This window comes from Montipora capricornis, chromosome 6, assembly GCF_036669925.1.
Source record: "Montipora capricornis isolate CH-2021 chromosome 6, ASM3666992v2, whole genome shotgun sequence".
NCBI lineage: Eukaryota > Metazoa > Cnidaria > Anthozoa > Scleractinia > Acroporidae > Montipora > Montipora capricornis.
Window position 1 is genome coordinate 39,339,793 of NC_090888.1, and position 25,000 is coordinate 39,364,792.

At 37.4% G+C, this 25,000-nt stretch overlaps 3 protein-coding genes across 3 annotated transcripts in view; 1 reads left to right on the top strand and 2 right to left on the bottom strand.

Moving 5' to 3' along the window:
* Positions 1–533, bottom strand: part of LOC138050493 (secreted acidic protein 1A-like) — a 4,278-nt gene extending 3,745 nt beyond the window's left edge. Inside the window, exon 1 of the mRNA XM_068896815.1 lies at positions 386–533. Coding sequence (XP_068752916.1) covers positions 386–467 — 82 coding nt within the window. The 5' untranslated portion in view covers positions 468–533. The remainder of the gene's footprint in view (positions 1–385) is intronic.
* A 6,330-nt stretch (positions 534–6,863) lies between these two features.
* On the top strand, positions 6,864–9,980 carry LOC138052122 (secreted acidic protein 1A-like). The gene is made up of 2 exons (XM_068898500.1): positions 6,864–7,057; positions 8,565–9,980. Exons 1-2 carry the CDS (start codon positions 6,976–6,978, stop codon positions 9,071–9,073), a joined length of 591 nt encoding a protein of 196 aa, XP_068754601.1. The 5' UTR covers positions 6,864–6,975; the 3' UTR covers positions 9,074–9,980.
* Positions 9,981–15,029: 5,049 nt separating this feature from the next.
* On the bottom strand, positions 15,030–17,528 carry LOC138050494 (secreted acidic protein 1A-like). Its single transcript, XM_068896817.1, has 2 exons — positions 17,359–17,528; positions 15,030–16,247 (listed from the first exon to the last, which is right to left on the bottom strand). The coding sequence occupies exons 1-2, from the start codon at positions 17,438–17,440 to the stop codon at positions 15,895–15,897; spliced, it is 435 nt and encodes a 144-aa protein (XP_068752918.1). The 5' UTR covers positions 17,441–17,528; the 3' UTR covers positions 15,030–15,894.
* Positions 17,529–25,000: the final 7,472 nt, after the last annotated feature.

Below are 25,000 nucleotides of genomic sequence, written 5' to 3' on the forward strand. Positions count from 1 at the left end.
CTAATGATAACTCTATACTCAGTCGTTTCGTGCGTGATGAAACGAGCTACCAGTAATTCATTTAATTACCTCGTTCTCTTGATGCAAGCAAAGTGAGTTTTGGCTTTGACGAGCACCAAATTTTAACATACATTAGAATGCTTAGACATACTTTTACGGAAATGTCTTTAAATCTTAAATACTTCGAAATCATCATTTCCCTGCTGGAAAAAAAGCTAAAATAACTTACTGATTTTAACGCTTGTTAGTGGGGCTTATAATTTTGAGACGCAGGATCCAATGATTATGAGACATGTCGTAAACGAGGAAAACTACAAATGGCCATAATAACCGATCAACACTTGCATTATCAAACAAAATTGAATCAAACTGAATGAACTCTTACCATCAGGGAGAGGCAAAGGAAGACTCCAAAGGGGACTCAGTAAAGCAAAGAAAGAAATCAGAAGCAAGATCTTGGAAGCCATGTTTCGGAACGTTTTATCTGAACTCGAGTTGCTCTTCAAAGATGTCGAGGTTTAAAATGATAGTGTGGGGTTTCGTCTGGAATTTATATGTTTCGAAATAAAGGGTAGTCATTTATAGCGTCAATGATATTCGAGATATCCCCTGGATATCGCGACATGATTTTGCGAACTATATATTGTCTCGGAAACACAACAAAAGAGGAACTCGAGTGAGGCCAAAATCAGCAGTATCACTCTATTGCCGGAAACAGTGTGCTATTTTCGATATCTTGGTCCTTTTCCAGGAGTTACAGATTTTTTGTTTTGTTTTTGTTTTGTTTCTCTTTTTTGTTTTTTTTTTTTTTTTGGCGTTCTGGTCGAAACATTTGACACATTTTGTCAATTTAGCAATTGCGATTGCTTTTAATTGCTTTGAGTCCCTACAGCCCTTATCCACCTCATCGTTTTAACCAAAATGAAAACCAAAGTATTAAACACACTCTCTGGTTTTAGAAGGGAAACCCCCTTGTTTTCTCTGTTGTTATGTACTTCATAAATGAGTGCTTTCCTTTAGTCATTTCATACAATTTTTAGCATTACCCGGGCAATTTCTAATTAAATGCAATTCCGTCTATATAAATTAAAAAAAAAAAAAGCCCTTGAGATTATGCATTTGTTTAAACACTAATTCATTTAAGGTGGCGCTCTTAAGTTTGTCGTTGCTTTGCTCTGAGAGGAATCAAACTTGATGAAAGGAAGTTTAAGTATACAGTAGAGCGTATATGGAATATGGCTTTATTTTGTGGTTACGTTGCTGTGTTATTAAGGACACTCTAGAGTTAAATTGATGCTAAAATAATTTCGTCTCTTTTTAGAGGCGTATATTCCTATATTCTGATTCGAACAATTACAATGGCTCTATGACGAAAGCCGGACATAGCCCATTTCCGAATTCATGTCTGCCTTCTCTTCAAAGCGAGTCTAAGTGCAAAGTTTTTCTTGTGAAAATTAGTTTTCATTCTTATGTTAAGTAGAATAATTTACCTTCACAAAAAAACTTCGCACTTAGACTCGCTTTGAAGATGAGGCAGACATGAACTCGGAAATGGCCTACTTAAAAAGTTACCAGACAGCAGCCCCTCTTGCAGCGATGCACCAAATTATAGTAGGGGAAAAGACAACAAAAATTCACGTATGGCACTTCAGCTTATCTCATATAGCAAAGATAAACTGATACTTGTTGAAATTAATTTTTTTTTAATTGTAGGCTTTCAGGTTACAGGATTATTCACGTAATGAGAGTCATTACCAAATTACGAGTACACGATATTTGTCCAACGGCGGAACGAGGACCTCTGTCATTACGTACACAGTGAAGAAGCCAGACACCCTTGATTGTCCATATCCTGTGTCGCGTGTATTATTCACTCCCAAAGTACTTAGTTAATGAACTAGAGCGAGTACAGAAGAGGACTTTAAAAATCGTGTGCCCTAGCCTCAGTTACGATGAAGCTCTTACTCACCTGGAGATAGCGCTGCTTAGCGTCCACCACAGTAATATTTGTGCCACGCTATCTATCTATCTATCTATCTATCTATCTATCTATCTATCTATCTATCTATCTATCTATCTATCTATCTATCTATCTATCTATCTATCTATCTATCTATCTATCTATCTATCTATCGTGGTAACATCGCCATTTCCACTAATGATATTATGCTGCTTTTTTGAATTAACAAGGCTGGAAATCCGACGATGTAGTCCCAAGCTAGTAGGATCCGGAGGATACACAACGCTTTGCTATAGAAATACTAAGTGATTTGAGTGTACAAAGAGCGACAGCGCACTACTAGCAGATCCATTGAATGAAAAACATATTGCCTTGAGTGGGAATCGAACTCGCGTCCCCCTGGTTACTAGTCGGTGTGCTAACCACTCACCGATTGCTCTGTTTCCAGCAGGGTTGTCGTGATGGTGCAGTGGTTAGCACACCCAACTAGTACCACCACGTAAATTTATAGACAAATACTGAGACAAAACAGTGGGGTGAACTTCTTACTGCTCCAACTTGATTTAATGTGACGTTTCGGCTGTTTAGCCTTCCTCAGAAGAACGTTAAAAACTAAAAACTACATCTGCATCCTTTGGATTCTTCTGCTGTGAGTCCATTGTCTGCGTAGACCTTCTTATTCTGCCTAAACATTTCATACGTGGTCTACCGTGCATCGTTAAATCGATCCAATGGCTCTGTTGCCCTACATTCCTGCTTCTTTGTACAACTCCTGGAACAAACTGGCCCGTTATTAGCATCATAGCAATTTTTTCTTTCGTTGTTTGAAGAAGAATCGTATTCATACTGTTGTTATTTTGCTTGTAATTTTTACCTTTTTGTACTTCTTAATTAAGCTGCTTATATAAGCCAGTATTTCTGATACGCACAACCATTGTAAATAGTTGTTAGTTTTTAGTTTTTAACGTTCGTCTGAGGAAGGCTGAACAGCCGAAAGTTTAACGTCACATTAAGAAGGAATTTCTTTGCATGTCTTTGCATGTCTGCAGCTTGTAACAAGTTCCAGACAAGCAAAGAAATTCCTTCTTAATAGCGTAATTATTTAAGGCTTATTTTTAGCAGCTCATTGGAAACAATTTTTATTGTTTAACCGTTGCTATGTATCCCAGCCTATAGTGAATTGCTACCGTTTTTTTTCAAAATCACTGTAAAACACCATGTATTCCTTCTTTTTGGCAGTTGCCTGATGATTGCTTCGTGAGAAGCATGAAACTCGGAGTAGCAAATAAATGTTTTTGACCTAGTTCAAGTCTACATATCTATTCAAAGCTCTGGTAAACCCATTGAGCACTTTTAGCTAATGATCAATTTATCACGTCATTTCATTATATATATATATATATATATATAATTTCTTTTTTTGAGTAGAACGTATTTCGTAGATTGCTCAACTCAATTGATTGAGGAGCAATAACTATGACTTTACACAAGTTTAGTTACTCGTGAAACCTAAACTTGTGTAAAGTCATATATATATATATATATGACTGGTTTTTGAAAAAGGGGGCTGCTTAGATTTTCGGTTGAAAACAGGCGAAGCCTGTTTTAAACATCTTGCAGCGGTCTTAGAACCAGGGGAGGCTCCGTCAAGACATGCCTGTGCAAAATCTATAGGCTCTAAGCTTTGATTTGAATGTTAGTTTGCACTTATAAGAGCAAAGCAAAGTTAGTTTAGGGGGGGGGGGGGGGTTGATTATACCCTGAGTTAGAGTTTGTGCCTTGGTTTAAGTAAAATAACTTGTCCGTATTTCTGTGACACTACTTGGCAGAAATTGATCGCCTATGACTTAGAAATGACCAAGAAGCCAATTTTCTTATATAGCACTTGATCAAAATTTAAGTCAGGAAGTCAGAAAAAGTCTTAGCTTGACCCTTCAGGTGCCACAGGGATCCCCATATGAGGACCAGTAAAATAATTATTAGACAGGAGTAACCTGGAGAAGTTGCATTGTCGAGGTTGGGGTAAAGTTTGATCCTAGCTGCAATCATAGCTGTGAATAGAAAGAACTTTTTTGTGCATCTGAAGGTGCTAAGTTACAGCATCAATGGGTAGCTTTTTGTAAATCCAGTCAGAAATTAGTATGGAATGAAAACAAATTGAATGCTATGGCCAATGGGAGGCTGAGACTGAATGGAATTTGCTTGAGCAAGATTGTTTAGTCAGCATCTGCTCCATTGTGCTCTGATATCTGACTGATTTTTGAAAAAGGTGGCTGCTTAGGTTTTGGGTTGAAAACAGGCGAAGCCTGTTTTAAACCTCTTGCAGCGGTCTTAGAACCATCCTTATGAGTTCTCAATATTTGATGTCTTTGGGGGTTGACAGCCCTGTACTTTTATTTATGTGGAACTTGATATAGTTAGTTCTTAAGGCTTATTCATGTGTGCTGCAAATCAATGCTTTTGTACATTCCTTGAGATCTCCCTTCCGCATCCACTGCCATGTTTTCTCCCATAACACTCCCATCATGTCTCTTAAATAATTCCCATGCAATAGAGAATCTAGTATTCTCTATTTTCACTTTGGAACTGCTCGTAACGATTTGGTTTTAGAATACTTCGCCCACGTTGTAGGACATGAACGAGATGGAATAATCGCGAAAGACTTATGATAGAGCAAAGTTATAACTTTGTGTGCTGCAAATCAATGCTTCTGTACATCCCTTGAGGTCTCCCTTCCGCATCCACTGCCATGTTTTCTTGCCGCTAAGGAGTAAAGAGTGTTAAAAAAAATGACTATGGTAACGGCAATGCCACAAAACGATAACATCCATTAAGTATTTTAGTATAAAGTTATTACGCATACTGTGACGACGACGTAAGATGGCCAAATTCGAGGTTTTCAATATAAAGAGAGTCTAATTTTACTCACAAACCTCTCGTACTAATTATCTTCGGAAACTTGGCCCACATTGTACGATGTCAGCGCGTTGAATGATCGAGGAAGGCGCATCGCGCAAAGTTCGCCGACGTCGCTGTCCTAGATATTAAATTCATTAAGCAAGGGTGACAATATCAGTTACGAAAAGATCATCTAAGATTACAAGTACGTGGTATTCTTTACTTCTAATGCTGAACAGCCCGCAACAACGCAAAATAACAGCTATTGTGCTGCAGTTTCATAGAACGGAACCAGTAGAAAACAATAATTTATTGTTAAAACGTACTCGTTTCCACTGTTACAGTATTGTTGTTTAGCCCGCTTGGCAAATCACAAGGAGTAACTTTTTTTTCCTTACAACTTCTGGATACGTGGTTTCCCACTACAAAACTCGTGTTTGGTAATAAGCTGCAAAGACACCATTGAATGACCTGGTAATTTCAGATGGGTACTCCTGCAATTAGTAATTAATATAGTATCAGGACGGTCACATATATATTTATTACAGGTCAAAACTCAAACGATTTTAGCGAGATCTGATTCTAGACTTTCATGGAAAGAAGAAATCGTCCTGGATATATATGGAGGGGTTTGCTGTTTTTTCGTCTTTGTTAAAAAAAAAAATACAGTAATATATTGCTTAAAACAAGTCGTAATCGTTCGTTTGCCTTATATGTTTTTTTTTTACAGCCTGCAATAGGCGGTAATATTTAAATTCCTCTCAGTTAGCAACATAATATTGTTTAGAAAGATGGGTGGAAATGGTGATTTCACCACATGACACGCGATATGGGACAATCAGGACTGAGTGTCTGGCTTGCTCACTGTGTACGTAATGAGGTTCTCGATCCGCCTTTGGAAAATATTGTATACTCTTAGTTTGGTAAGTCTTGAGAAGAATGGCCATCTTTACGTCAGTAATACTGTAACTTGGAAGCCCACGATACAAAAAAAGATATTTTGAACAAGTAACACTTTTATGCTCGCTTGCTTAGCGGTGAACTGCTATGAGTCAGATAAGCTCAAGTGCCTTATGTGAATTTTTTTGCTTTTCCTCTCAGTCATACAATTTCAAGAGTCGCTGAAAGACGGGTGGGTGACTAGCAACTTTTTTAAATTACTGAGGCAAAGCCAGACTTCAGCTTCCGTAAAGAAAGCGTTTGTAATTGTTCGAAGCCGAATATTGGAATATACGCCCCTAAAACTTGACGAAATCATTTCAGCATCAATTTTATTTTAAAGTGGCCTCAATAACAGGAAATTTACCAAAAAAATAATGTAGGAAGTATTGTTTTAATAAAATTTTTTATCAATTCAAAATTAAGGAGAAAAAAACTTAAAAAATTATAGCCATATTCTATATACGTGTAACTGTTAATTTAAACTTTATTTAATTATGTTTACTCCCTCTAAGTGCAAAGCAACTTAAGAGCGCCACCTTAAAGGAATAAACGTTTAAACATAAGCGTAACCTCAAGGGCGTGTATTTTCAGAATTTACACGGATTTGTTTTAAAATTACCCAGGTAACCATTAAAAAAATTCCATAATATTACTAAGGGAAAACATCCCTGAAGTACATAAAGAGAGAGAAATTATTTTAGAAAATAGAGATTCCATTTTTAGCCCAGAGAGTGGGTCCAATACTATGGTTTGCATTTTGCTTTGAAACGGTAAAGTGGAGATGGGCTGCAAATAAATGGGCTGACAACAAGAAAGTGCAATGACAATTGCTAACTTGATAAAATGTGACAAACGTTAACACAAGAACGCCAAATAAAACCCCTAACTCTTGGGAAAGAACCAGGGTATCAAATATAGCACGCCTTTGCGAGCGATAAGTGATACTGCTGATTTCGGCCTCACTCGAGTTTCTCTATTGTTGCGTTTCCTTAACAATTTACACTACGCAAAAGCGCGATATTGAGATGATATCTCGGATATCATTGAGGTTATGATCATGAATGACTCTATTATTTCAAAACCTATAAATTGTAGAAACCTACAGGAATTGTCACTTCAAGCCTCAGCATCGTCGAAGAACTAGCTACTGAAGTTGAGACAAAACGTAACAAGACATGGCATCCAAGACTTTGCTTCTTTTTTGTTTCTTTGCTTTATTGAGTCCCTTTTGGAGTCTTCCTTTGCCTCTCCCTGATGGTAAGAGTTTATTCAGATTACTTCAATTTACCTCTTTTGCTATTGCATCTGTTGATCAGTTAACTTAATCATTTGGAGTTTTCCTCTCCTCGTTCAAGTTACGTTAAAAGACGTGCGACATGTCATAAACATTAGACCGATGCTTTAATTGAAAATGTTTATCTAAAAGCCGCCCCCCCCCCCCCCCCCAAAAAAAGGTTAAAATCAGTATTTTTTTTTCTTTCCCAGCATAGAAATGTTGTTTTCATAGTATTTATAAGTTAAAAAACATTTCTGTAAAAGTGTATGTCTAACCATGATAAGGTGTGTATAAATTTGACACGCGTCAAATCGAAAACTCATTTATTTTGATTATTCAAAATGCCATTGTTTTTCAACGTGAACGCTGACCCGAAGAGCTCATCATGAGTAAAGTTATTTTTACAGTTATTGATAAGAGGTCTTTCCTAATGTGGACTTCACTCATAAAGATCCATGGTGAAACGATATTTTAGCGGAGAAGGACCAAGAATGATCCTCATTTCCTTATACTTTTTTGAGTCAAAGATTTTATCAAAATACGCTAGTTTATGAGCCAACAAGTGGCACTTGTGATCAGGCATTTTTGAGTCTAGAATTTGAAAGCGATCGCACAAACGTGGATTTCGGATTTAACTTACTTTTCTTTCATTTTCTATGTTGAACGAAGGAATATATAACTAATTCGAACCAACAAGGGAGACATACGCATCCACACGGATTGACTCTTAACAACATAGGGTATTATGCATCTCCGCCGTTCGCTCAAGCCTTCGATGGAGCTCACATTAGCTTTCTAATATTTCAATGTAGCACACGTAAAAGCCTTCCACTTCATACTAATCTTTTCTTCCGACACGCAATGAAGGTATCATAAATATACTTCTCTGAGAGCCAAGGTCTGTATGAACACAAAGTGGTGGTCTCCTGCACTGCTCACCTTGGCGTTGTGGGTGGAAGATGCAAATTACCTTACGATTTCAGTTAATAATATGAAATGAAAAACTATGCATTGTGGGATACTAGTCATTCCTCCTCTGCGAGCCATAATTACAGAGAACAACAAAGAAATGCACGATCCTTCAAAACGCACGCGTAGAGCCATTTTCTGGCTCATTTAATGCCTTTTTGGTTGCGTTCTCGTTGATGTCCGCGTCGTACATCCTATAGTCGCTAATGAGGAGAACATACCTGCTTGTACTGCAGTAGGTGTTCGACTCGTCTGGATTGTATGGGGCCTACATGTAATCAATGCGGCAAGCACTTATTTTATCGCTTTGATCACTCACACGAGTTAAAACCAGTTTGAATCAGTGCCACTGATCGCAGCGAAAAAGATTTTTACAAAAATACATCATGTCTGAATAGGCGAATTGTTGCAGAGGCTTTTTGCCTTGAGTGTCCCGACCTTTAAATTTTCTGTCCTGCATATCAATGTAAAATGGCAGTTGACAAATCCAAATTCGTTCTTTTTTTTCATGCTAAACAGATAGAGGCTCTGACGATGTTGACGATAAAGAAGACAAATATGATGCAAAAGATGATACAGACATTGACGAGGCTGATGATGATGAAGAAGATCCTACTGACGGTGATGATGATGATGGTGATGATGATGACGATGATACTGAAGATCCTACTGACGATGATGCTGATGACGATGATGATGACGATGACGATAATGATGATGAAGATCCTACTGATGGTGATGATGGCGATGGTGATGATGATGATGATAATGATGATGATGATGATAATGATGATGATGACGATGATGACGATGATGATGATGATAATGATGATGATGATGATGATGATGATGATAACGATGATGATGACGATGATGATGACGATGATGATGACGATGATGGAGATGATGATGATGGTGATGATGAAGATCTCCCTGAAGATGATGACGATGATAATGAAGATCCTACTGACGATGATGATGATGATGATGACCTTGAAGATCCTACTGAAGATGACGACGAGACGTAGGCGATAACGATAAGGATGATAATGATGATGATGGTGATGGTGAAGATAATGACAACTAAAAAGTGATAAAAATGACGAAAAAAATACTTAAGACAAGACAATCGGATTAAGGACTGTATTACAGTGGTGATTTGCAAACGAGATTGGTGTTAGCCCATTTATACCGAAATGATAACACTTAACGAGTTATGGTTCATCCATCCATTCTTTCTTTTATGTGTAATTGATTTATTTAACTTACATATTTCTGTGCTTGTACATCGAAGATGAAATTGTGCGTATTTTATTTATTATTAGTTCATGCTTCTAGTTTATTCAAAGTTTGAACAGTATAAGTCAATAGGCCATTTCCGAGTTGCTGTTTGCCTCTGGTTCAAAACGAGTCTTGGTGCTAAACCATTCAAATGATAATGAGTTTGATTTGCATGAAAGTACACCACTCATTCCATTTGAATGGTTGTGCACCAGGACTTTCGACGCTGCCAAGGTCTGTCTTTATTATCGCGGAAAACTCTTGACAGAACTGTTTACTTGGTATGAACAGTGTCTGTGTACGTGTATTTCAACTGTTACCATTTAATTTACCAAAAGGGACTTGAACACGTTTATTTCTTATGACATTCAAACATAAAACCTTACGCCAGGAATCAATCTTGTTGTTGTTGTTAGTTATTTTTGCAGAGAAAGATCTTTCAATGAAGGAACTGTCTATGTTATTACAAGAAACTGGGTGCAATTGTTACTTAGTATGAGCAAAGTAAGCATCATGTACAGCCCCTTCAGTTTCACAATTAAAAATAAGTTGAGTTGTACTGTATTTCTCAACTACTTAATTTAGTGGAAGGAATTTAAAGACTGCCAGCTTTTGCATTAATATATAATAAAGCTTTTAACACTTGGATATGTACTTTTCAGGGTATTTACATGTAAAACAACAAAGATAACTTTCAAACCCTCAACTTGCCAACAGCGCAGTTCAATTTAGTTTTCATTAAACATTCAGATTAATTCCTTAATAAAATCCTTACCCACAAATAGCAGAGCTAATCAGGGTGGGGAGGTGGTTTTGCATCACCAAACATTCCACTCTTATTGTACATTGTGAACCAATCAAATTTTAAGAAATTCTCAACAGCATCCAATCAAATGATCCCTGGCTTATAGCCACTTCGAATCTTCATTCGCACGCGTCTTATTATCCGATACGATTCTCAGCCAATCCGGGAAGAAGCCGAAACACGAGAAAATGGCGTAATAATCCCTGGAATAATAAATCCCTTATTGAATGATCCGTTGGCTCGGAGACGGCTCGAAAATGGCTCATTGCTTGTGCTTGTATTTTTCCTTGCCCCTTTTGGTCTCCGAAAAATACCAAGCAACTCGCAAAGTATCCGCGTGTTTTATATCTCGGCACATCAGAGCATATCGTAAGGACTTTCATCTGTTAACAGATATTTCGGCCTAATGCCAGCATAGGGTAAATATGAAAAAGCTTACATTTGTGAAGGATGTTAATATCCAGTGATACCTTGTTGAAGCGGGTGAGATTATTTTCATACTCCCTAACTGCTTTCAAAGTTTCTTAGCCATATCGCAAATTAACCGTTTGGGTTGTCAATGGGAATGCAAAACCAGGCAAGGCTTTTGGCACCATCAAAACTCACAAGGAGGGAAACCCCCTCAGGCTTATTACTTCATGTTGTGGCACACCCATTGAAAATCTGTCAGCCTTCACTGAATTTTATCTTAAGGCTTTAGCCCAAAAATTACCATCTTTCGTTAAGGACACCACGCATCTCTTACAAAAAATTGAAGATCTGAATAAATTGGACCCTTTTCCTAAAGAAAGCCATTTGGTCTCATGGGACGTGGTCGCCATGTTTCCCAATATTGACAACAATTTGGGAATCAATGCAATCACAGAAGCTCTTAATTCTCGAACAACAAATTTTCCATCCACCGATTGCATTGTCGAAGCTGTTAAAATATGCCTGCAACACAACAATTCTCAGTTTAAAAATGAAAATTTGCTTCAAATTCATGGGACAGCCATGGGACCTAAAAATGCTTGCAGCTATGCCGATTTAGCTATAGGAATTATCGATCAGAAGGCCTTGTCAGGTAATATTAAGCCTAATCTATGGTGGAGGTATAGAGATGATATCTTCGATCTTTGGACACTAGGACATGATAAACTACTTCAATTCACGCAATTCATCAACTCTCTTTATCCCACTATTAAATTCACCCTTGTTCACTCCCCTACTTCACTCGATGTTTTGGATCTCACGCTTAGCCTTGTTGACGGTTTTATTCAATTTGATATATACTCCAAGCCTACAGATAACCATATATATTTGTTACGCAATAGTGCCCATCCTGTCCATTGCTCCAAAGCTATCCCCTATGGTGTAGCCACCAGAGTCAGAAGAAACTGCTCTTCCTCTGAACATTTTGAGAAACGAAGTATTGAATATCAAAGCTACTTAATTAAGTGAGGATACACCCCCTTTCAGGTCAAACAACAATTTGAGAAAGTCAAATCCATTCCCAGCGAGAATTTGCTTGTTCTCAATATAAAGCAATCTAATAAGGTTTTTCCGTTAGTTTTAGATTACAATCCTTCTTTGCCAAGCATCGGGAAAATTCTACATTCCCATCGGCAGCTCATTGACAATTCACCTTCCCTAGCCAAAATTTTCCCAAAGGGATCTATCATTCCCTCTTTTAGAAGAGCCAAAAACATTAAAGAAATCTTGGCACGACCTCGCCGCACCATATACTCAGATATACAAGGCTGTTTTAAATGTAAAGGGAAATGCGATCTCTGTAAGAATTTTTAGTAGAATCGGATCATTTCTCCAGCACTTGTACAAGCAGGAAATATTTCATCAGACAACACCTTCATTGTAAATCTAAAAATGTTGTTTACTTGATCACTGTAACAAATGTAATGTTCAGTATGTAGGATCAACAACTAACGAGTTTAAAGTCAGATTTCGAAACCACAAATCGGCCATGAGCACAAAGAAGAACACTTGTGAAGGGGCGATACACTTTAACAAAGAAACTCATGTTTTGTTGGATTTCGTTTTCGTCATCATTGAACAAATTGGTAATTTTAGCGATCAAAATAGCCTCGATCATCGTCTGCTTACAAGAGAAGCTTTCTGGAGTGCACAACTTTGCACCCTTCAACCTTATGGTTTGAATAAAAGATCAGAATTCCACTCTAGGAATAGAATAAGATACAATTAACACCCTATTTTCATCACTCACAAGTGTTCTCCTTTTTATTTTTTATTTGTTATATATTGAGGGATTCTTTTGTTCAAAGGCTCAATCAGGGATTTTGTTACGGGGCGGAGAGTATAGCACACAATGCTTGAGTTCAGGTTCTGATGACTGGGATTTTGTTATGAACCATTCAAAGGCTTTTTCTCGGATCCTGTTACGAAATGGCATTGTGAGCTAGAAAGCGCCTTTGTTCAAAGGCTTTGACTTGGGAATTTGTTACATCATTTTCTCTACATTATTATGTAATACCCTAGTGGTCTAATACCTTTTTTTCTCACATCATTGTTTTATTGTTCTTATTTGTTATTTTGATTGCATTGTAAATTTTTTAGCCTATTTAAGTCTTAGCCTTAGACAGATTTTTATTCCAAGTATTTTTAACCCTGTACACTCTATACTGAGGAAGCCCGAAGAGCGAAACGTATATTAAAGAGTTAACTGAATAGAGTGTAATGTGAAGTGCTAGATTTCAATCCCATATGAACCATGTGAGCGTAAGCACTACAGATGGAAATGGGCCCACACAAGGACAGAGAAAAACTCTGACCAGGGTGGGAATTGAACCCACGACCTTCGGGTTAGATCTCCGCCGCTCTACCGACTGAGCTACAAGGTCAGACGGGAGCAGGCCGTGGGAAGTGAAGATGTTAAAGTCGCGGCAATGAACATGTACAAGTACAAAGAAAGGTTACGTTTATACAAACGTTGGCACCAGGGATTCAGCTCCCACCCATCTCTTACCGTGAGACCTTTGTTTTTCCCGCCCGGTACCGTGACTTTCACACTTTGCCCGCTCAAAAGACACTTGTCACGCTTCACACTGCCCTTTTATAACGGAGGAAATTTGCATAACAATTGCTTTGAACCGTGATGGCCTGGAAACTAGTGGCGAAAATGTGCATAATGAATCCCTGGTGCTACGCATGATGCTTGGAGAATCATAATTATCCTGCAGGTAAGCTACCTTTGTCTAATTCTTTATTTTGCATGCATACGTATCATAGAACTCCTGGAATGTCAACATATCACCGTTTTCATTTAGTAGATCCTTAATGGAAACAATCCCTTTCTTAAACCATTCTTTGAAAAATCCCATCACCAAGTATTTCCTTATTATTAAATAATTGATTAAATCCTGTAGTTGATCGTAGGCGTGAGATCTTTTTAACCTTTTAAAATTTTCAAGTATTTGTTTATAAATACCGGTAAGTCACAATTGCACTTCAACAGAAAATCCAGTTCTCTTACATGTAATTTCTGAAGAAAAGTGTTCGGAACAGTGCACCATATACACTTAAGGTATTGTCCCGAGGGAAATTCCCGAGTGGCCATACATTTAAGTGCTTTGTTATATGTTTAGACATTTCCTTCAACAATCGCAGCAGAACACCTGCAGCGGGCAACAAATGTGGAATTGCATCCCTGTCGGGATACATTTGAATTTTATCAGGGGCACGTGACCAAGAATCAACCAATCACAGTGCTCATTTTGTTGAGTGAAAGCCTAGGTATATAACAATTACTATTAACACCTGTCTTCTCACGTATTATATTCATGCTTAATAACTCCGTTTTAAGGATGCACCCCAGTATGAAAAAAGCTCCAATAATAACATTAAGTTTATCACATGCCAAAGTGATAAATTTAGTGAAATAAAAGACTGTGAGTCTACTTTTATTGCACAAAGGATGCTACAATGAATCTACAAATGTACAGTGTGATAAAAACATGAACTATATGAGAAAAGCAAGACTGGAGAAAAACTCTTACTGCACTTTAATTTATACACATTAAATTTCCTTTGATATAATGTTAAACTCACTTCGATACACTACCCACATCTATCATCTCCATTATTGAAAACAACATCATCAGTTTTGCAGTGCTATCAAATTGACACCTATCCATATAATGCCTTGCCTCTAATTATTATACTAATTCATTTTTAAAAATCTAAAATCTACACAGAGATTTTGCTTGCCTTATGTTCTGAGTGAGGCCATTACAGAGAACAGCACCCGTCCACTGTAGGGAAAACTATTACGAAGATAGTTCGTGTGCAATACTAGGGAGATAGTTTATGCACAGAATCTCAGAAAGTAGAGGAAATAGTATCACCCAGGGCATGAATACTCGGGAGCCCGGCCATGAAGACACTTTAAAACCATCAATGCCATCTGAATTTTAGGTTGAGGTTTGAGATTTTTTCCATTTACACTTCTAGTTAAATACCCACTATTTAGCATTATACCTCAGTTGAAAAAGTTAAGGCACGTGCTGCACCATTTTGGAGTTGTTGAATATTTTTTTCTGAGAGCGTTACACCAAAGTTACCCTAGTAAACATTACAATTGTCAAAGTGCGAGTTAATTTGCGATGGATTTCAGTCGCAAGGGAAGTACTTTACTTTAAATTGACTAAGCTACGCGTGGGCCTTTTCAGGGAACATTGGGTTTAGCTTTTAACTGACGATGAAGAAAAGATAATTCCTTCTTCTCGTAAATTTTCGCAAAGACGTTAAAATTGTTAATTTACCACGCTCATAATTATATTTTGCTTCTTCCCTTTTTAGGTGCCTATTAAGAGTAGCGAATCAGTCTTGCTCACAATATCTTAAAAGAGAGAAAAGAAACATACACAAAAGCTGTAAAACAAACGTGGCTTTCTATGTTGTAAACTGCAACACTTTATTATAACGAATAGCTATTGCCATTCTTGTCAATTTTTACAATTTCCTTTAAATGCATGTGCAAACAATCAGTTTTACACTCTCAAATTAATCGAATTTAACCGTGTCAAATACATAGCAGTGAAATTGACTCTTGAAAAAGTGTCGAATAAAAAGAGTGTACGTCAATTAGTGTTCTACAAAGGAAATGAATGGATAAAATGAACTCTCACAGGGTAAGAGTCTTTATTCACGAGGCTCATATTCGAGTTTCTTTCGTTTAACTTTGTTTAACATTAAATATATAAATAAATAAATTGCAGGTTGGTTGTTGCAATATCAATGTTTATCACCTGCATTTAGATTACGTATTTGCCTACTTATTCCCTAGGACAAACGTTGAGGTCCATCTTTGAACAAATTAAAAAGGCCCAAGGAGACTTTCCATGATAAGTTTCTTTAATGAATGAACATAGATAATAAGATACCAAGTTGTTTGCTGCCACAAATTTTCTGATCTTAAAGTAATTTATTCAATTAAAAAAAAACTTTCTTATTAGAAGTTTCTGTAATTGTTAGGTAACGATTTGAATATACTTGAAGCATGAATTAAATTGAAACAAATAATAAATAAAATAAACCCAATATCATCTTCGATGTACAAGCACAGAATATGTAGGTGAAATAAATTTATTATACATAAAGAAAAAGCATCAATGGATGCACGATTTCTCATTAATTGTTATCTTTTTGGTACATGGGCTATCGACAATCTCGTTTGCAAATCTTGATCGTGATACAGTTCTTTTTCTATAGTTCTGTCTTCAGCATCTTTTTCATCACTTTTATATCTTCTTAGTTGTCAACTTCAGTGGGATCGTCATCATCAACGTCAGTTGGATCTTCATCTTCATCATCAACATCATCAACGTCAGTTGGATCTTCATCGTCATCATCAACATCATCAACGTCAGTTGGATCTTCATCGTCATCATCAACATCATCAGCATCAGTTGGATCTTCATCGTTGTCATTATCTTCGTCATCGTAATCGACTTCGTCCGTAGAATCTTCATCGTTTTTATCATCGTCGTCATCATCGTCGTCATCATCGTCGTCATCAGCATCATCATCAGCATCATCATCGTCGCCATCGTCTTTTGCATCATATTTGCCTTCTTTATCGTCAACATCGTCAGAGCCTCCATCTGTTTAGCATTAAAAAAAATAGTTTAGATTTGTCATTTGGTTTTTTACGCGGATATGCGGGACAGCAAAGTTAAAGTTCGGAACACTCAAGGCAACAAGATACTGTAACAATTTGCCTCATCTGACATGATGCATTTTTGTGAATTTTTTTGCTGCGAGAGAATTTTGACACTGCGGTAAGTTGCATGAATTCATACTGGTTTCAATTCATTGATTCAATTGCGACGAGGGCACAGCAGTCTAGTTAGTTGAGTGCGAGGAGAATACGGGCCGAGAAAAAATGTTGCGCGGAATTTGGTTTCGAAGAGAAGAAAAATCTTGGGTCTGCACTTGCATCTTGACGTTTCGTAAATTGCTTTGGATTTTTTTCCGCAATTGTGCAACCAAATCTCAAGTTCTACGTAAAGCTTTCCCTGGGTAGTTCAGCTTGAACAAACTGGAATATGGAGAAAAATAATTCAAAAATGTGAACTTACTACTTTTACTTTTTTGTTCACTTTTTTTGTATACTTAGACGTTTCGTTCGTAATGAAACAAGTTACCAGTAATTCATTTACCTCGCTCTCTTGATGTAAGCCAAAATGAGTTTTTGCTTTGCAATTGACTACTGGAGAATTTTAACATACTTTAGAATGGTTAGACACATGTTTACGGACATGTCTTTAACCATTAAATACTTCGAAATCATCATTTCCCTGCTGGAAAAAAGCTAGAACAACTGATTTTAACGTTTGTTAGTGGGTCTTGTAATTTTGAGACGCATGATCTTATGATTATAAGACATGCCGCGAACGAGGAAAACTACAAATGATCAATTTAACCGATCAACACTTGCATTATCAAAGAAAGAAAACTGAATCAATTTGAATGAACACATTTTTACGGACATGTCTTTAACCATTAAATACTTCGAAATCATCATTTCCCTGCTGGAAAAAAGCTAGAACAACTGATTTTAACGTTTGTTAGTGGAGCTTGTAATTTTGAGACGCATGATCTTATGATTATAAGACATGCCGCAAACGAGGAAAACTACAAATGATCAATTTAACCGATTAACACTTGCATTATCAAAGAAAGAAAACTGAATCAATCTGAATGAACTCTTACCATCAGGGAGCGGCAAAGGAAGACTCCAAAGGGGACTCAGCAAAGCAAAGAAACAAACTAGGAGCAAAATCTTGGAAGCCATGTCTTTGTAACGTTTATGTGAACTTGAATAGCTCTTCAACGATGCCGAGGCTTGAAGTGATATATCCTGTAGTTTTCTTTTGCAATTTATAAGTTTTGAAATGACAGAGTCATTTATAGCCTCAATGATATTCGAGATATGCCCTGGATATCGCGACTTGATTTTGCGAACTATATATTGTTACGGAAACACAACAAAAGAGGAACTCGAGTGAGGCCGAAAACAGCAGTATCACTCTATCGTCGTCAAAAGCGTGCTATTTTCGATACCTTGGTCCTTTCCTAAGACTTAGAATTTTTTTCTGTGGCTTTGGAAACATTTGTTACATTTTGTCAATTTAACAATTGTGATTGCACTTTCTTAATTGCTTTTAGCCCTACAGCCCTTATCCACTTTACGGTTTAACCAAAATGAAAACCAATTGAAAGTATTGAACACACTGTCTGGGTCTAACAGGGAAACCCTATATTTTCTCTGTTTTATGTACTTCATGGATCAGTGCTTTCATTTAATCAGTTTATACAATTTGTCATGGTTACCCGGGCAATCTTTAAAACAAATCAGTCTAAATTAAGAAAAAATACAAGCCCTTGAGATTATGCATTTGTTTAAAAACTAATTCATTTAAGGTGGCGCTCTTAAGTTTCGTTGCTTTGCGCTGAGAGGAGGCAATCTTGATCAAATGAAGTTTAAAGTATACGGATGAGCGTATAAGGGTCGTATATTTCTATATTCTGCTTCGAACAATTACTATGGCTCTATTACGAAAGCCGGAGTGTGCCTTTGCGTCTCTAATTTCAAAAATTGCCGGTCACCAACCCCTCTTGAAGCGACTCTCAAAGTCCAAATTATAGCAGGGGAAAAGACAACAAAAATTCATGTAAGGCACTTCAGCTTATCTCATCAGTATAGCAGTTCACCGATAAGCAAGCGAAGATAAAACTGTTACTTGTTGAAAATCTATTTTTTTATCCTAGGCTTTCATGTTATTCACGTAATGAAAGTCATTACCAAATTAAGAGTACACGATATTTGTCCAACAGAGAACCTCTGTGATTACGTGCATAGTGAGGAAACCAGACACTTTTGATTGTCCATATCCTGTGCCGTGTGGTGAAATCGTCATTTCACCACCAACCTCTCTAAAAATGTTATGTTGCTATCCGATCCGAGAGGAAACGTACCGCCGAGGAATATTACCACATAGTGCAGGCGGTAAATCACATATAAGGCAAACAAACGATTTCGAATTGTTTTAATGAACATATAATTGGAAAAAAAAAAAAAACTAACCCCTCCCTATACCCAGGGAGATTTATTCCTTTCCACGAAGGCCTAGAATGAGATATTGCTAAAATCGTTTGAGTTTTGACCTGTTATAAATATATATGTCACCAGATTTGATACTATATTAATTACTAATTGTAGGAGTACCCATCTGAAATTACCAGGTCATCAAACGGTGTCTTTGCAGCTTATTACCAAACACGAGTTTTGCCGCATGAAACCACATATCCAGAACTTGTAAAAAGGAAAAAAAAAAGAAAAAAGAAGTCAATCCTTGTAATTTGCCAAAAAGCCTGGTTTGAATCAAAGCTGACTAAACAACAATAAAAGTACTTTAACAGTGGACATGAGTATGTTTTAATTTGAAATTATTGTTTTGTACTAGTTTCTTTGTCTATGAAACTGCAGCAGAATAGCTGTTATTTCACATTGTTGTCCGCTTTTTAGCAGTAGCAGTAAGGAATATATCGTACTTGTAATTTTAGGCGATCTTTTCGTAACCTTTATTGTTGCTCTTGCTTCTTGATTTAAATATATTTAGGACAGCGACGTCGGCAAACTTTGCGCGAGGCGTCTTTCTCGATTATTCAAAGCGCTTACATCGTACAAGGTAAGCGAAGTTACGTAAAATAATTCGTACAAGAGGTTTCAGAGTAAGATTAGGGAATAAAAGGTTCACAATTGTATGATCGCATTAAACCTCGAATTTTGTAATTTTACGTCCACGTTATGCAGAGTAGCTTTGTTTTAAAATGTGTGGCGCATGCGCAGCACGATTGTATTTCCTCTTTTGACGAATGATGTTATTGTTTTGTGGCGTTGGCGTTGCCATAGCCGTTCTTAAAGTGTTTTCAAGCTCCCTGTCGAAGTCGAATGATATCAGCTAAGTTTAAATGTGCTAAATCCATCGTAAGAGAAGGACATTTCCCGTTTCTAACCTCAGAAAACAATATAGTGTATATGGAAATATTTATGCTTCTGTTGTCATGGTTATAATAAATTCGGCGGCAACTTATACAAAACGAGTATAGCGATATCCAACTTTTACGCTGTACAACAAGCGGGTATATGTTTTACAAGCCGCTCTGAGCTTTGAAGTAAGACCTATTAAATATCACCTATCCTCTCGTATTTCCATGGATGCAACTGGAAACAAGACTAAGTAATAAGCGCCTAAGATTTCACACTAAACATGCATATTTCTCTTTAAGGCGAAAACCAATATCACCATTAACTCAAATACATTTAGAAGCCGGCCATGGCAAGAAAACCCAATGTGGCGCAACAGGCATGGGTTTTACTCACGTGTTTCACAATACTAATATATTCCTCTCTCATGTAGAAAACAATAGTGCCTGGTTAATGTTAGATGTGGATGCGGTAAACGGAAATAATTTCAATACAAACGACATAGCTTTTGAGCAAGATGCAACATAATGTTGATCATCGACCACGTTTTCGTAACATTTAGCCCGAGTATCAGCCAAATAAACTCTAAGTTGGTAAGAAAAAAAAATCAAACATAAAAGTGCCTTTTTTACGTGAAGAACAGTTCATCATGTATTCATATCATATTCAACTTATTCGAGTAAAGGTTTCACTTGATTCTTAATTTGGTTCAGTAACTAATGACCACAAACAAAGGCGTTTATAGTATCATCTAAAACAAGTGAATAGATTGAGTTTCAAACGGCCTTCAGTGTTTCAAGCTGGCTTAATTTGAAATAAGCAATTTGTAAGTAGACAAATTCTCGGTATGTTAGAATTTTTTTTTTTCGAAGAATGAGCAGGCTGTTACTCTCAGAAATATATTTGGACGAATTCAAAACTGCCGAATCGAGTCCTTTTATAGGAGCACTCGGAGTTTTCCGATTTTATTCAAATCATCATTGACTAACTCATCTCTTCTTTATTTTCTTCTGTCCGATCGACTAAAACGTTAACACTGAGCATTAGAAAGTAAACTTAAAATCAGTTTCAAGGCACTTGTTTGGAAAGACGTCCGGTTTGCGAGAAAGAAACTGCATTGACTGTCAGTGGGCAACAATAAAGTGCGAATGCATTAAAGTGGAAAAATGCGTTTTAATTAAAAGCAGACAACATACAGTATATGGCCTCAAATAGTTGAAAAATAGTTAATCTCATTGGTATCTTTGATCTTGAGCAGGCGGTATCCTGAGAATCTAGCAATCAACCAGTCGAAACTTAGCAGCAGTTAGAAAGACTATCATTTTACCTCAGTTAAGCAAGCTTATTTAATTTATTTAATTAGCGAACTAATCCCTCATATTTGACCCCCTATTCCGAAAAATTGTTTAAAATCTATCATTGGTTGTGGTTATTTCAAGGACAACATCTTCAGTATTTGTCAGTTAGTGTTTGGAACGCTTGGTCATGGGAACAACAGATGAAAATAACTTTCGCATCATGGGCCCAATCCAAAAATAAATGAACATCCTTGCGTGTAGGGATTTGCCCTCTTGCTTCATATTCTCTTGAATCTTCTTAAAAAGCACTTAAGCTCATATCATCTCACAATTTTCCGCTAACCAACTGTTCGGGAAGAAATTTTGCCATACTCTTGACTTTTGAACTTGACCAAATGACTGTCGGCTTCTTCATATCTGCTGCGCTTAACAATTTACAGCCTCCTCATTGCACAATCAATGTAACTAGCCAAACTAAGATGCCCCACCCCCCGTTTCTTTTTTTTTTAAACATTATTGCACAGATGCCTCCAGATATCGATATGCTAAAGATTGTGTCATGATTTAAAAATAAACCATTTTCCGTCTAGGTAAAAAATTAGAAAACAAGTAAAAAAAAAATAACACTGCCTAATACTAGTTAGTTAGTTAAGCCCTTGGCTCCAAGTTGGAGCATGGGCCATCAACAAAAAGCCTCCAGAGACGTCTCTTTTCTGCCATCTGTTGCAGCTCCTTCCAGTTCTTCCCGAGGACCTTCATCTCTTTTTCTGTATCCCTTCTCCAGCTATTCTTGGGGCGGCCCCTCTTTCGTTTTCCCTGCGGGTTCCAATGCAATGCTTGCCTCGTAATGCTGTTTAACGGTCTTCCCTGCCTAATACTGGCAGGCACAAACAAAAGGGGTAGCTAAGTAATTTAGATTCAAAGCTGTTATGATTGAAAAGTGAAATATGGTCTCACCGTTTAGAATATCAAGGATTAGTATTGGTGATTAGTGATAATTCTCTGCGCTGATTGTTTCTCGTAGAGGTGATTATTACACGATAATTACCTGAGCGTTTTTTTTTTTTGGAAAATGGGCGTAGGGGGTTTTGTCAAGGCAGCAGACGAGAAAGTTAATTGTTGTAATTTAAAGAAAATGCATATTTTTCAAATAATCACCTATGTAATTATACTAAAAGAATTATTCACCTTAGACTCGGTGAATATGGGTTAATAAAAACCTCGCCTTCGGCGAATAATTTTTAATTATTGCCTCGAGTCACGTGGTGTAAAAAATCACAGGACAATCATCACGCAATAACACCTCTTCGTCGATAATTGTCCTGCGAAAGGAAGCAAAGCCAGCGGAAAAATGGCAGAACGATAGTTTAAACTTTTAATTAATATGTAGATATAATCAAGCCCAAAAGCGGAGCTCCTGGGTTATTTATGCAATTGTCCGCATTTTGGTGTTTCCGGTTACTGCTTAATTAAATAAATTGTCTTCTTCGCTTTCTTCTAGAGAAAAATCCATTGCCTAACTACTAGTTAATTCCACGGGAAATTTCACGCGAAAAACCGATATCGCATAGGTTTTTCAAGTGAAATTTACTGTGCAATTCACCACATCTTTAGGAAAATTGGTGTGTTCAAGGTAAAAAAACAAAAGAAGTTGCAGCCCAAAGATAGATGTCTGCGAAACACCAGCTGTCTCATGATTACCCGAAGGGACACTACAATCTTGGACAGAATAAAAAGGAACAGCAAACCCCCATCCCCCCCAAAGCAATGATGAAGCTGCGCAAAAGCCAAAACGCGCCATTTTCCCATCCTTAATTTGGGGAGGAGGGGGGTTACAAATTTCCCATCTATTTTGTCCAAGATTGTATGGAAGGTGTTAACGTCACGAAATAGTGGTCACTCTTAATTAGAGAGTCATCTTTTAACACATTTATCGCTTGAAAACACTGGTCCGTGACACAGTCACACGCGTCACTGACGGAGGTCGGAGAGAACATTTTTGCAAACGCGCTCTTGAACACGGCATTACTCTCAAATCATAGAAAGAGTTCTGCGACAAAAAAGGACCATTAATGTTATTTCTCAGGAGTCACAAGACTGTGGACCTTTTATACCTCGCTGAAATACCATGCAACAATTATGAAAGACTCAAAGTTTTAGTTAAAACTTTTAAACTGTGTAGTGCACTTAAAGTTTGTTAAAATGACACGTTCGACGTTTCACTGACGGTTTACAAAAGGTTTTTGTGTGACTTAAGATGGTTTGCAACGGTTTTCAACGGTTAATCACGATTTACAGCCAATTGAAATAAAAGTAACAGTGATTCACTGTCTCTTACTTCCACGACGAAATCGTGAAAAACCGATAAAAACCGTCGGTAATCTGTTGTAAATCGTGCTAATCCTTGTGTTTGTCAACATAAATCGTGTTCGATTTCAAAGAATGAAAGAAGAAACAATCTATCTAGATAAAATATCGCTAACAATGATCTGTAAAGGCACCTATACACTTCTTAAAAATAGCAACAAGGTAATAGCCACTTCGTGGTTTGTTTAGAGGTCTAGCATGCAATATCGGCGAGCAAGAACAGCGTACCTGATGTTTTTGGGCAGGTTCGAGTCTGGCTTGCGGACAAACTAACTTTTTTTTTTTTACTGTAATTTTTCCTTCAATTACCAGCCGATGCATTTTCTATATATGATTGTAGCGTTCTGCCTTTAAGCGTATTAAAATAATTACAATGCAGTCAGACATAAGTTTGTTTTGTTTTGTTTTGTTTTGTTTTGTTTTTTTCGCCTTCCACGCAGCAGAACTCTCTCGTAGTTAACAATGCATCCTGCACTTCATACAGGCTTATGATAAGTGAATTTTTTTATGCATTTTATATAAATTGAATAAGCACAGTTCTTCTGTTTTGTATGAGTTCACTGATAAATGACCAGGTTTGCTTTGAAACCTTTGTGCACAGATTTATTGTCATGATTGCTATACATGACGCTGTGAGTAACACTAGGCGAAGCTCTCAGACAATCTTGGACAGAATAAAAAGGAACAGCAAACCCCCATCCCCCCCAAAGCAATGATGAAGCCGCGCAAAAGCCAAAACGCGCCATTTTCCCATTTTTTTATTTGGGGGGGGGGGGGGGAGGGGGAAGGGGGATTACAAATTTCCCATCTATTTTGTCCAACATTGTAGTCCTAGCTGCAAACATGGGCTGGGAAGCTTTTTGGGCTCAGTCGAATGGACTTCTCTGCTAGACTCCACCTATAAATGTGATATATTTTTCTAGATCTTGTCTATTAAAAGTGTTAAATTACACGTGAATGAAGCTCCATGGATCACACCTAAATTCAAAGATTTCACGCCAACAGAGCACTGTACAAGTGGATGTTGAGCGCTTCCGTCTTTTCCGTAATCTTGTGGACCACTTCGAAAATTTCAAATCTCAAGAGCCCAAAATCAAGTCAATGGTGGTGTGAGGTCAAGAAAATTGCAGGGATAGCCCCGGCGACGGAGCGTCAAGACGTTACTTCACAACTTCATGTCCATGGAATTGAGGATGTCCACGAAGGGCAAAGAGAAATGGGATGAAAAATGCCCTGCTGGAGCCCATGCAAAAATATACACCACTCGACCATCCCCGTCCTATCGACGTTCACTCTGAGGCTCTTGAGTTTGAAGTTATTGAAGTGGTTCCTGCTATTCTTCGGAAGATTGCCCCTAATCAGTTTAAACCAATTCCCAAATCAGCGACTATTCAAGCTTTTATCTCGATGGTGCATAACCTGGCGGAGGCTACGAATGGGAGGGTCTCTGCAATAGGAGTGGCGCTCCTGGACTTCAGGAAAACGTTCAATGTTATTGATCATCGAATTCTGGAATGGTCTTTTTTCTGAATATTAAATTCTCTCTGGCATGGTTGCTCGCTGATTGTGCGATTTTCTCTTTAGTACATGGCACCATTTGATGCTTTCCAACACATGTTTTTTCGAATTGGGTTTGGTTCGTGGCCCTCTGGGCGCAAATAAATAATCACTTTATTTGCATAATAAAAATATTTACAAA